At 39.0% G+C, this 14,581-nt stretch overlaps 1 protein-coding gene across 14 annotated transcripts in view; it reads right to left on the reverse strand.

Moving 5' to 3' along the window:
• The window catches only part of TCF12 (transcription factor 12), a 138,145-nt gene that overhangs the window by 43,993 nt on the left and 79,571 nt on the right, over positions 1-14,581 (reverse strand). For 12 of the 14 annotated variants that reach the window (XM_088657204.1, XM_088657206.1, XM_088657202.1 and 9 more), the window contains 2 exons: positions 14,382-14,514; positions 12,075-12,127 (listed from right to left, as the gene is read on the reverse strand). In XM_088657204.1, the coding sequence (XP_088513330.1) occupies positions 12,075-12,127; positions 14,382-14,514 (186 nt within the window). Of the gene's footprint in view, positions 1-4,066; positions 4,643-12,074; positions 12,128-14,381; positions 14,515-14,581 lie in introns of those variants that run through there. The other 2 variants (XM_060282401.2, XM_060282400.2) reach the window with 2 other exon arrangements.

Below are 14,581 nucleotides of genomic sequence, written 5' to 3' on the forward strand. Positions count from 1 at the left end.
ACAATCAAAGTGTTCAAACTTCCATGACTGTACCACTTTAGCCTGCAGGTGGGGGAAGCCTATAACAGAAGGCTCCTCTCTAAAAATCTCCTTGCTTACAGAAAACAGAAATCTTCACCCTCCTCTTTTCCTTTACATGCTGTTTTTCTATATGCAGATTCTCCACCCCCCAAAAAATGGGAACAATTTAAAGACAACTTATTCTTTGCAGTTTGCAGTTCAAGAAAAGCTTCATGCCTCCATCCCACTGATTATATAAATTTAACCCCAGTGTGTCTGATTGTCAGATTCAGACTCTAAAGAACACTTACATTCATCATTAAAAGACTCTGATCCAAAATGCACCAGTGGGTCCATGACGGTGATGCGCAGCTCCTAGTCAGTCAACTCTTCCCTATTTACTGATACATCACCATAGTGTGTATGGATTCACTTTTTCAGATTTAGAATGTGTTTGGCTCAGTTGGCAGAAAGCTGCTCTCTCACCATGGTTTGACAGCTGTCATGGGAATATTTGACACAGAGCCAGGGCAAGATATTACCTCAACTTCAGTTGTTAAAGTAGAATTAAATGGCATACAATGAAGGCAAAACAGAAGAAAAACTGCATTAATACAGTGAGATTATTCTCTGACCACAACCCATTGTCTCCAGAATGTCAACAGATTATGAGACTGCAGACCACGGACCATTTTACCCAGTACAGCAGTCCTTTCGAAAAAATAATCTGACACAGGTTGCCTAACAGATGCAGACAGTGCAACACACTGTGACAGCATTTTACCTATTTCTGTAAACTTGCTTACCTACACTCTTGATTGTCTCTCTGTAGAAAAACTGGTGTGTGTGAAGCGATTCTTACTGCACAGTCTCAGGAACATTAAGTGTCACCTGGTCCAGTTACTGTTTGCCTAGGAAACTGGAGGGAGAGCATCCTAAAATCCTGAATCCCTTCTCACTCACAGAAAAGAATGCTAAACAGTCAATTTATTTGTTTTAATCTCAGAATACTTTTTTCTTCTTCTCTACTTTCTAATAAGAATATGAATTGATTGTTGGCATGGCTAGACATAATTTGTCCAAACTACTAGGAGACCCTCCTGCTAAAAATGCTTTAAATAAATGATGGAGAGCTTAGTAAAAACTGATCTATTTAAGGTTGGGTGTATGGCAATAGCTTGAGATAAATTATTCTCAACATGAGCAGAAAATATTTTGATCCCTTTGGAATTCTATTCCTCACAATGCACATTTTGTTCCCAGAAGATGGATGCTTACTTTTTAAATAGACAGAGCACAATTTAAACAAAATTCTGTCTGAAAACTAGCTTGATAAATTTCTTACACTGCATCTCACCTTTTCGATTTAGAATTAAACTACTCAAAACTACTTCTTGCTCTATGGTTAAGCCACGAGGCTTAATGGAGGAATAGTTGAATTTTTTTAATACTGATCTGTAGCAAAATGTAAACAGGCACATTTATTTCATTCTAACAAAATAAATCTGAATTTTACTTTATGTCCATCTCAACACATTAGAGCCTATAAGGATTGCCTCCTCCTTCATCATATCCAGAGATAACTGGAAGAATCCCTTTCAGCTTTGTTCCTATATTGCCTCTATTAGTTAACTTGCTAAGTGTGCATGCACATGAAAGCCCATACCAATGACAAACTTAGTTGGTCTCTAAGGTGCTATGGAAGGAATTTTTTATTTTGTTTTGACTACGGCAGACCAACATGGGTACCTACCTGTTGCTAACCTTTTGTCCTCCTTTAAAGATCAAAAGGGGGCAGGTCAAGGAGTGCTACAAATATAAACAGCAGGCCTTCCCATGGGCTCCAAAAAGCCCTACTAGTAGCTTTTTCCAAATCATACACTGCCACAGAAATTTTCAGTTCCTCACTGCGTGGTGGAATCTTCTGATACTTAACACAATTAAAACTGTTATTTATTTGAAGTTCTGAAACATGTAACCATACTTTGTTAACTACAGACTGGGCAAATACTACAAAGAAGGTGGCTGGACATGATTCAGTCTGATATGGTTTTAGGAGTGTATTAGCTATTCTTGACAAACATTAAGGCAAAAACATGCTTTAGAAGGCAGCCATTGAACAATTTCCCACTTAACACCACAAATATGAATACACCAATGAATCAGAATGATTTAACCTTTCTCTTTCCTACCCCCTTTTGAGTTGCTTCCATAAAGCCTAAACACTAAAGTGTCACAACACAGAAGGGGCACCAGGATATGGAATTGTTATACAATTTCTAGCTCTTCAAGTTCATGAGCATCACCCATGAACCATAACAAGCAGATGCTATCAATTCTTGAGGCTTGCTTCTTTACAGTACCAGCACTTCCATCCATTACAAGCCTGGAAATACTTAATAAGATCAAAGCTTTCCCCCTCGCTGCAGAACAAAGAGGAATGTTCAGAGCCAGAGAAAGAATAAAATCAACACTCCATGAAAGCCAGACTCCTATTGCTTCTGGGGAACTGCAGACTTCATTTTACTTCTTTCCAACATATACAGGTGAAACTCGGAAAATTAGAATATGTCAAAAAGTGCATTTATTTCAGTAATGCAACTTTTTTTTTTAGTTTTTACAAATTCTTTCTTTTGGAAATTCCACAGTAATAAAACAAATAGTTACAATAATACAAAAATAAACATTGCTATTACATTTCATTAATTACATTCCATTTATAATTGACCCACCTAACGACAAATAATTACAATTACAACAAATAAAGGCTTGACATATTTTGCTTTGCATGTCATGCAAATCTATCTCATATATTGGTTTCACCTTTTAAGTTGAAATAAATGCACTTTTCGACGATATTAAAAATTTTCGAGTTTCACCTGTACATCTTCACACAAAACTGCAAAACTATTTAAGCTTAGGAGGCGACATAAAAATAATCAATTTCCCATTTGGAGGGCTTGGGATGTTGACACCAAAGAAAATAAGTTTTCCCAAAGTTGCCTGAAACTCAGATGCACTTTATAACGATTTAGATATGTCCAGAGGGCAATTTACCAAACCTTTAGCATTTTGAAATGCTACTGAAGTTTGACTATAATGCTTTAAAAGACTAAAAACAAAACAAAACTGGATCACATCACTCAGATTGCTAATCAATGGCAATAAAATATGAGGCAATACTTTGAGAGTATAGGCAGAACATAGGAATGCCTCAGTATTAATTGCAACCTATCTCTTCTAGTTAATGCCATTTGCCAATGTACATCATTAGTAAAATCCTAAGAAAGACTAAAGCTTTTAAGTACTTTGCAGAGTGAGCAGCAGTCATTACATGACACATCACACAACTGGATTAGTTTTCTGCGGTGTCTAAAATCAGTTTTGATTACCATCAAACCCATAAAATGTACTTAAGGCTCCTATGAAATGTGGAAGGTTCAGTCTACATTACACAATAGCCATATGGACAAAAGACCAATGCACAACACAATAGTTATCAAACTCTAAAATGTAGGTATTGCTCCAGAACTTTACACATCTGAAGAGATGCAGATTTATAAACCATTCCTAGGCTATAGAAAGTATTTTTGTATAAAGGAGGATTCAACTTTATGAATCAGACTGAAGATGTTCAAAATGAAAGCACACGGTATCACTGTAAGGACAGTACTTTATCTGAATGAAGCACAAACACTTAAGTGCGAAACAGCAACCTTAATCACCCAGTTGCTTTCTGAAATATTCCTCATTACCCATGTACAGTACTCACTTTTTTAAAGCAAGTAACTGGAACGGTTTCAGTTTCTTTCGCTGCTGCATGAAACAGCAATAATGCCTTTCACATTTTCAAATGCATTGCTACATGAGTGAAATTTTCAAGGCAACAGAACAGCTGCATAAAATAAAAGCAAGTTATGTGCAATGATTATAGCACTAACTGAAGCAATTTAGTCTAAGTATTCTAGTCTATGCAAGTATATCTAGCTGCTAGACCAGTCCAGAGACTACAAACAACATTTCCAGCCAGGCTACTTTGAACAGAACAAAAGGAAAGTCCCCTTACCGTTTTTCCATTGTAGTAATACATCAAAGAGTTGCTGCTCATTCCAGGTACAGGATATGCACAATACATGTTCACTCTAAAAACAACACAGCGTGCAGTCTAAGAGCACAGCTTCCCTCCAATACATCAATTCACCAAATGAAAGAAACACAGCAATTCTTCAGTCAGATACAAGCACACATGCATCTACTCAGAAAGAATTTATGCAAAATAGGACTGAACCATCTAATACAGGAAAACAGGGTGTGCACGTGTTAGAAACTATGCTGTAAAATCTTCCTTCAAAAGTAATCCAGTTTTAGTTGTAATGCAAACAAACAAGGACTTCCATAAAGGATTTAAGAATTTACACCTTAGTCAAAAGGGCAGTAGTTTGCAGCTGCACTCAAATAAAAAAGCCATTCTTCAGAGCCAAAAAGGGAAGCAATGGTAAATCCTTAGCAATTCAATCTTTTTTTGTTTTAATTAAATGAGAACATTTGTGGCAGCAGAGACCAAACTTCATGCATCTCTAGCCATACTTCCATCTGGTTCTCTCTAAAGCTGCTTCCAACTTTCAGGAATACGCCACTCACTGGCTTGAAATGCTGAATTACACGCTGGGAGAAGGAGGAGGAGGACCTAAACAGCTAATTGCTTCCTGGACCAAAAAAAGCAATAAGCCCTTCATCATTAGGTGCCTGTTAGAGCCCAGGGTCAGAGGACACCCAATGTCCTTTCAAAGAGCTGGGGGGGGGGGAAATGTGGTGCTTTAGGACACAGAATTCACACATCAGTCTAATAGTTATGAACATACAAAAACAGACTATAATTAATATTTAAATTGACATAACAAAATAAGCTTGGCCTTATAGTTGTCTGTTTTAAACATATTTTTCAATTCATTTTAGTGACATTTTTACTTTTTATTTAAAAAAGATAATGTTGGTTAATATTAAAATTAATATTTTTTTTTCTTTCCCCCTGTATGATGTAATTCAGAGCTTAAGATTTCATTTCAATGCACCCTTACCAAAATAAAGCAAGGTACTGTATAATAAAAACAGGAAGGTTAAATGCAATCAATAAATACCCATATATATGTCTTACAAAGAATTCTCAACTTGGGTAAACAGTAATTTATATTGTGGGGGTGCATGCTTCATGTTGTGGCAGAACCTCAGTTAGTTAAGTATTTTATTGATTTACTTGTTTTGAGTGAGCAGCTACCCCTCTACCCCCCCCCTGGGCCCCCCAAGCAGAGCCCATGACTCTGTCCAAATAATCACACAATATACTCTAATGCAGCTAAATGGTGAACATTTTAAAAACTATTTTTACTGATTTTATATTGATAACATACATAGAATCAAATTGGATGGTCTTCAAAACATTTTATTTCAATTAGCATTTGATGTACGATTTCTGCCATTGTGATCACTCTATGGTGAGGTTCATTATTAATTGTATTGCTTACATTTGTAGATACAAGAGAAATTACACTCAAGAAAGACAACAACAGCAACAATATCATCATCATCATCATCATCATCATCATCATCATCATCAATAGATCCCATCCTTACAAGCCTTCAATTTGGCTTTGAATATCTTCAAGTTGCTTCTTCCTAAAATTTACAATTCTGCTATTTCCTGGATTGGTGCTAAAACATTTTTCTCATGTTAATGATACTGTGCTGTTGAGAGCTATTCTTAATGCTGTTTATTGTTATGGTGATAATTATATATTTTAAGTGTTTTGATTAAGCATTTTGTGTTTTCATATGTTGGAAGCTGCCTATTGAGGCCTTGGCCCTAAAGGGGACCTAAACAAAAACAAACCCACTGAGCAGGTTGAAGAACAGCTGCAAAACAGCATCAGGATACAGACCACCAAGCGCAGGCGTGCCAAGCAGCTTGCAACTCTCTCTGTCCACCCTCAGAGACCACATGGATCCTCTTGGGTTCTCAAAGCACTGGCTAAGATGGCTTGATTTACAACAATGTCACTCTTTAAACCTGTACTCTAGTGTTTATACTTCTGCAAGCAAGATATGTTAAATCTCTCTTTAGATCTTACCCAGGCTCTCCCCCAAAGGTTAACAACTGTTCTAGGATTAAGATGTTTTTCAGAAGATTATACTCTATGTCAAAGTATGACAGAATGTTTAAGACCAACCTGACTGACAAAGAAAGACAAATGTAAGAATTTCCATCTGGAAGAGTTCACAGGAACACTTTCAGTCAAGTGATCCGTGGCAATCTCAGTACAGTACACTTCATGAAGCCTTGACAGATATTTTGCAGGGGTAAAAGAGTTCTTACCAATCTTGACAGACTTTTTCGAGTGTAAGCATGTCAACCTGCTGTGTGACATGGCAGGCTGTAATACTTAGTCAGACGGAGATTCCCTTGCAGTTTGGGTTTCCTAGAAGCTACCGATCACAAAATGCGAGTAATGCACAGAATTGTGTTGGCCACCCAACAAAAACCATTTTTGTACCTACAACTTTTAAAGTGAACTTTTAATCTGTGCAACAGCTACATCACACTCATATTTTTCAGGAACAGCAGAAACTGGATCAGCAACCCGATTGGTGAACATGGTAATGTCATTTTTAAAATACCTGTTTTGAGAGGGTTTTTTTCACAATAAGAAACAGCCACCACATATGAAAATCACTTTCTTTCTCTCTCCACCTCTTTTCAACACTTTTTGTGCCAACTGTGACACATTCCTCTTCATTTAAAGGGTGCTTGAGACCATCAGCATATTTTGAAGCTCTCAAATGTGATGAGTACTACTCATCACATTTAGAAGTCCTAAATCCTTTTCACAGGCTCTCATGACATGACCTGCCCTCCATACAACATTAAATTATAAAACTCTTATGCTTGAGAGTCCCATGTGAGATAGTGAGGCAAAGTAGAGTCTGGAAGAATGCCTTGATTATATGAAATGCTGTTATGGAAGCCACCCCACATATTGCCCAGGACAGGAGGTATCCAATACTTTGTTCTAAGTGGTGCCTATTTATTAAAAGACACCTGCAGGTCCTATCTGAGTGCCTGGTGTAAAATGAGCAACAAGAGACAATGGAATATATTTGATCTCACCCTTTCCTGGAAAATGCCATGAACAAAATTAAAGAGCATCTCCGAAACAGCAAAAGCCCAAGCCTGCAACCAAGTAAAAACCCACTGAAGTGAATTAGCATGTACTGTATCCAGTATACCATGGTACTGAAATATAAGAGCATATGTAAAGCCCTGCTGGACCAGGCCAGTGGCCCATCTAGTCCAACATCCTGTTCTCACAGTGACCAACCAGATGTCTGTGGAAACCACACAAACAAGACCTGAGAGCAACATCACTCTGCAACGATTTTCAGCAGCTAGCATTCAGAAGCACATTGCCTCCAACAGCGAAGGGAGAAAACAATCATCATGGATAGTAGCCATTGACAGCCAAATAAAAGTTAGTGGTCACCATTGCCTCTTGCATGAGCTAATTCCATAGTTCACCTATGTGTTGAGTGAAGCACTTTATTTTGTCTGTCCTGAATATTCCAACATTCAGCTTCATTCATGATTTCTAGGGTTGGGGGGGGGGACTTTTCTCTATCAACTTTTTTTCTCACTATCCATAATGTTTTCCCCATCTTGGGCTCTACAGCCATAGCAGGTGCTGAAACTCTCCCAAAAGTTTGACTTATTCTACAATATTCAAGACAGACTGATGCCACCACCATCATTTCTCAGCCCCACTAAACTAAAATCATCAAAATATGACAAATGCACACACCCCAACTAAAATAAATCTTAAAATGTAAAGGGGAAAACAAATCCCTCTGCTAGCTCAACTCTATAACTTTAGGTTTTCCTGTTTAAATCCTCTTAATAAACCATTGCATTGGTTACATGCCAAGATGTACAATCATTGGGTATCAAAGTACTGCTGCAGTTTCGGACGTTTCCTGTAGATGGCTGTATAATCTAATCCTTCTCCCTAATCAGAATACTATACTGTACTTTTAATCAAAAGTATACCCAATTGAAACGATCATGTAGCAAGTTTTAAAGCAAGCAACAGGAAGTCTTGTTTTGCAGAGCATTCTACTGGCTTTTGGAAATCATGGCAATGGGAAGTGCTATGCTCAAATGGCATGAAGAGAGAAATGGAAAATACAACAAGGGACTGCCTGGCTTCAAAGATATGATCGTCCTGGCACACTGACACACAAATTTTAGACTGCTGGAAACTGGATATTGGCAGACACTAGAAAAGCCACTCAGTGTCCTTCCTCTTACACATCCCAAATTTATTTTGGCATCACAGCACTCAGCAAACAGAGTACCCCCTACAAGTTTTTCCTTTGATGAAAGTTATGGCAGCAGGATTTATACCAAAGTCTGATGCAAAGTCCAAGGCCATTTGAAATTATTTTAATCACACGAGTTCCTTCTATGTATATTCCTGTGTGCAAATGTTACCTGGCTAGAAGCAACCATCCAAAACACAATCTACATAATGTTCCATCAGCTTCCACATCTATTATCTGTCTCCTTACCTAGAACTGCTTTAATGGGGCAGATAGAAGGTGGAACCCTAGAAAGCTTAGTAATAGTACCAGTAGTAATGTATTAGGCAAACATTTGGCTTTCTTTAAAAGGAAGTGGTATGGGTCAAAAAAACCCTTAATGATCTGGGACCCTGTTACTTAAATGACTGTATTTGCTCATATGAACCAACTCAATTTTTAAGGATCTGCTTTCCAGGCTTCCACTAAATTGAATGTGTTTGAGGAAAATCAGAGACATTGCCTTCTCTGCAGCAGCAACAATTCCTTATCTAGGGAAATTTGCCAAGCCCTAATTGGTTCCCCCCTCTTAGGAAATGCACTGGAGAAAGCAACAGCTAAGATGAAGGCTTGGGTACCTTTGTGAGGTCAGTGGCCAGTAGCCCTTCATCCCATCTTATCTACATGGGAAGTTCTTCTTCATCCCACCCTTAATTAAATGATTAGGGCACTGACTAGCAATAAGGCATTGGACATTCCTTGTTGATACTTCAAAAAGCTGCAGAACATCACCCATGCCTCACATGAAGGCAGTTGCAAGTTCCATGAAAAAGGCAAGCATTACCTTGCAGAACAGACATAGAAAGAAAAGACCATGGAGTAACCAAGAGAGCAGCTTTCCTGGACCCTCAATGTAGCAAAGCAGGACTTTTACAAGGCAAAAATCGTTGAGAAAAAAGAACTTGAGAAGGACCCTGAGAATGCACATGGCCTTTGATGTGAAAGGCTCCTTTCCCTTTGAACAGCCTGAATGTTCTCAATTTGAGCAGCATTGAGAGACACCAAGTAAAACCAGGATGCTTACTGGTGAGTAAGCCCCACAGAACACAGTTAGGCTTCCTATACAGTAAAGGTGAAGGTGCATGAGATCAAACTTCTAAAGCTGCAGTCCTATGCATATCTACTGTTGATGTTGGTGGAGCTTACTTCTGAGTAGATCGGCTGCATGATGAAGTTTGGGGAGAAAAAGAAATGAAACTGTAGTTACATTTGGGACAGAAAGGGTTAGGGAGAAGGAGGGGAAACGTTGTAGATAACTGAGATCATGTCTGTGGAGCCATAGATGCCTTTTGCATCCAACCCTACCTACACACACAAATCCCTCAGTAAATCCCTATTTCTTTTCCACATGCATAATTTGTATTAATACTGATTTTTAATTTGTTTTCATTCCTTCTTTCATTCAATGAGGGGGATCAATGTTATCTGCTGGTCTATTTTTAGCTCCTGCTTGGGAACTGAAATGGGGGAGGGAAAGATTCCTGAGTTTGCCATTGTGACCCTGAGTTTAATGGGCAGCTATTCAGCCCATGAGCTTATGCAAGCAAAAATCTGTTAAGAGTCTCTCCAGCTGTAAGCTGGCTTCCAGGTAAGCTGCAAGTTCGTAGCACAGCTGCCCCTCAGTCTGCCCAACATATATCTCAATTGCATCTGGAAGAAGAAAAATGAAAACAGAAGCTTGGATTCAGTTGCTTTCTGAAACACAACGGAGGGCATAAACATACCAGAGTACCAGCTCCACTTCAGAACTAATGCCAAAGAAGGAAAGATCTGGCCCATTTCGCATCCACAGCTTTCCTCCTGCCTTTGCAACAGCAGCAGCCCATTCTATTCAGCCTGCACAGCTTTGAGTTATGACTCATCCAAGTGCACCTGCGCCATGTGCATAAAAGCCCAACACCTCTATTTACACAACAAAGAAACATGTTCTGCATCTCTCCCTGCTTTCTTGTTTGCTCTGAAAGGGAGGGATGGATGGAAAATCCTGCCTGCATTTGATGTGGATTTTAAATGCAGATTAATTTATTAACCATTTTCTTTACAGAATAAGACACTTTTAATACTACAACAAAACCAAAAAGCATTAGATTATCACATTTATTGGTGATTTTTTTTTACCAAGCCACACCAACCCCCAACCCCCCCAATTAAAGCCCTTTATTCTCAAAGGACACATTTTGGAGCAAGGGAGATGAACAAACTGGTTGCTTGAAAGCATTCGTGATGTTAGGCTCAAGTTAGGAAAGACTTAATGAAGGCTTGAAAATCCACAAGGGCTTCATAAGGAACATCTGACTTGGTGATTTATGCATATTAATAACAGTCCTTTTGAGGCAAGCCAAGCTGCACATGTCCTACGAATCTTAATGTCTTCAGCTCCACTGGGATTATTACCAATGTAAATTTCTAGGATTCTCGGCTATTAATCTGTCTGTCCTCCAGTTCAGCAACATAATGACTAATTAAACATCAAAATACATGAACAGAAGATAGTTCCTGGGCCACCCCCTTCCCATGAGAGAAATGTGCATGACAGGGACAAGCATGTAAAAGTGTACAAATATTTTACAAATCATTGTTATCAGATGTTTAAAAACACTACAAAGGTGTAGCTAGACTAGGGGCAAAACACTCACTTCACCCTAAGGACCACTTTAGCATTATTGATGACTCAAGAGGGATAAATCTAAGTTATACATAGAAAATCACTACTGCAATTTTAAGTTTGCATTTTTTGTGTGTGCATTCTGTTAACTCCCCTTTACTCTGTGTATTACAGGTCATTCTGAAGCCCTTCTCTGCTTCCCATTCTTTATTTCACAAAGCGTGCTTCCCACCTCCTCCTCTCTGTGCGTTCATAGCACTGGTCTGCAATCTGCATCCCGGTTTGTCATTTTTTTTCTGCTTTCCTGCTCACAGATCTTTCAACAGTTGCAGTCCCTTCTTCTCTGTGCACCCCACAGCACACTCCTCTCTTTTTGCCCAAACTATTTGTTCCTCACTTCCTCCTCCTCTTCATTCCATTCCTTAGATTCCAATTTTCCTTCAATCTCTCTTTCACTTTTTCCCCTTCCCCCAAATGCACAGAAGGCTTTCCCTCTTCCTACAGTTCATGGTAAGGGAGACTCAGGACTCAGCTACATTAGTTAAGAAAAAGCATTTTTTTATGCGTTATAACACTGTGACACCAGATGGTGCTGTGGAGTCCCGTCTTTCTCCAACGTGATTTCCCACTATGAGGTTTACAACTAATTTTCCTGAAATGTTTAGTTTTGTATGTCTAGATCCAGCCTCAGTAAAAGCGGACTGTTCAACATGTCCGGCTAATTGCAAGAGGATGAAAAATATGACAAACTTCAACATGTCACCTGCTCCAGAAAGAGGAAGAGCAGTGCAAATAGTTATAGAGATGGCCACAATTGGTTGGTAGGCTTATGTTGTGCAAGCCTCAGTTAGATTTTCAAACAGCCCTCCCATCAGCATTAGCCAGGCTGGTCGCTGGTCAGGACTGATGGAGCTTAAGTCCAACAACTTATGGAGAACTACAGGTTACTTACCCCTGCTTAATAACTTATTGCTGCTCAATTTTACTCTTTATAACCAATACACAAAGAAAGCAATCCAATGGTAACTGTTTACTGAAAGATAGAACAACCAACAATACTTACAGATGAAGGCAAACCTGGGGGCACTTTTCTTACTTTCTTGGTCTGTAGAGAATCTGCATAAGAAAAGCCATATTCTATCAACCATCAGCATTAGTAACATTAACAGAGTAAGTAGCATTGCCGAAGAAAAACTAAAATGAGAAAAGGACTAGAAAAATGTAGTCCTAAAGAACAGAATAGTAGCAGGTGCTGTTATAAAACTCTTTTGCCCAGCTACTTATCTTCCAGATCCAAACACAAATTGTTTTTTAAAAGGACAGTAAGAATTATGAATTAATTTTCAAGATCTACAGTAGTTTAAGAGTTCAGCCAGTGGCTTCAGCCCAGTAAACACACCCAAATAGAGTTTACCTCCCAAAAGAACAAGGGATGGAATTTCATACAAATGCTTGTATTTTGAAATCATCACTATATAACCAAAAATGGAAATGGCTCATATGCTAAGGAAAAGAGACCTAAGTATGTGGCTACTGTTGCCTATTTGAAATGAGCCCCTCTGCATGAAATAGGTAATTGGACAAAACAAACTGGGAACAATATACAGTTATGAATGGGATCCGTTCCGGAGGCCTGGCCACATCCCGAAAACTTCGTAACTGGAGGCGCCCTTCTGCGCACGTGCATGGTGCAATTGAGCACTTCTGCGCATGCATGCGCGGCAAAACCTGGAAGTATAGACTTCTGGGTTTGCTGCGTTCACAACCCAAAGTTTACGTATCCAGAGGGATACGTAAGCAGAGGTACAACTGTAGGGAGTTATGACTCAAAAACAGTGGAGATCAGGGCCTCCGACTTGGGCTCCCACACTGTGGGTGCCCAATGTCAAAATGTGCACTGAATAATGGCGTCACGATATGCCATCACATGTCTTTAAGTGTGCCTGCACTTATATAGCCAAAATGGCAGCATTCATGCACAAGAACATATGTTTTCCAGTCACAAAGGTAACATTTCTTGATACCCTAAACAATTGTGTCCTAGAACAGTTGGCACAGAACCAACCAGGTATATAGTAGAACAAGCTTTTGATGAAGCAGAATAAACATGGCTTCTGCAAGGAAATGTCCAGTCTAATAGTGCTTTGGATGTTAACAAAACTAGAGGATCAAGCTGATGCTCTGTACTTGAACTTTAAAAAAGCTTTGGACAAAGTACCTAATCAAAGACTCCCGAGTAAACTTAGGAGTCATGGAATAAGAAGCAAAGCTTCTTGTGGATCAGGAACCGGTTAAGACAAGTACAGTAACAGGATGTTACGGTATTTCTGATATGAAGGTAGATGGCAGAGTCCACCAAGGATTGGTATTGGGATCTGTGCTCTTTAACATGTTTATAAACGATTTAGAGTTGAACAGTGAGGTGGCAAGGTTTGCTGATAATACTGAGTTCTTCAGGGACTAAATAGGCCATTAGCCTGATCTAGCATGCGTGTAATGAGTCCTTATTGGGGAATGTTTAAGTACCGTATATTCCGGCGTAGAAGACGACTGGGCGTATAGGACGACCCCCAACTTTTGAGAAGATTTTCCTGGGTTAAAAAGTAGTCTTATACACAGGAATATACAGTACATGCTTCTGGTCAACAGTAGAAGTGAAGAACTCAGCCAGCATTCTGTTTGAAATCTTTTATTTAAAAAAGTGTGCTGCCTCCCTTCACAGGCAAAGCATCTTCTTCCTGGTCCAGAAGAGAAGCTGCTGGGTTCCACCTAAGGCTACTCTACTTTTAAATATTGAAGATTGATCTGATAGCATTTCAAAATAAAACAATTCTGAACTGTGCCAAAGAAGTTTTTGTTGTGGCAACATAAAATATAATGAATCCTTCTTTTTCTAATGATTTCTTAAATAATATTTAATCACTAGTGAACGACTGACACAGTGTAATGCAGGTAACCGTCAAAGTAGAATATAATATACACTAACAGCAATGATAATTTCCGAGACATCATTCTGCTCTTTGCAACTCTTTTGGGGTAGATTGCACACTACATGGGGTATTGATGACTGGGGAGGAGTTACAGAAGGAAAAAGGCAGCAGATGCTACCTAATTTTGCACTTAAAAGGGAAAAGTGCAATGTCAAGCTGCTGGCTCCCTCCTACAGCCCACTTCAATGCCTTCCCACTTTCAACTTATGTGAGTCCTAAGCCTCCAGGTTAAACAGAATATAAAATTCACAGAAGGTAATCTATAATTAAATACATTTCTTGGGGAAAATAATTGGACATCTCCCTGAAAAGAGTGCTCTCAATCTTAAAAATGTGATGTGGGGAAAGCAGCATTAGCTAACGTAATATGATTGACTCACCAAGAGAAGATGAATCATGAAGTGATCTTCGTCGTGGATTTGTGGTAGGAAATGGGTAATATGATGTTCCGGCTTTTCCTGAGGACATCAGACCTGGACTTCCAAGCCCAATATCTGATCGAATCAGACTTGACTGCAAAACAAACCAACAGAAGTAGGACATTAAAAGTCTCTCTTTCTCTGTGCCTAAAGGACTGGTA

The sequence above is a fragment of the Zootoca vivipara genome, chromosome 13 (assembly GCF_965207765.1).
Source record: "Zootoca vivipara chromosome 13, rZooViv2.hap1.1, whole genome shotgun sequence".
NCBI lineage: Eukaryota > Metazoa > Chordata > Lepidosauria > Squamata > Lacertidae > Zootoca > Zootoca vivipara.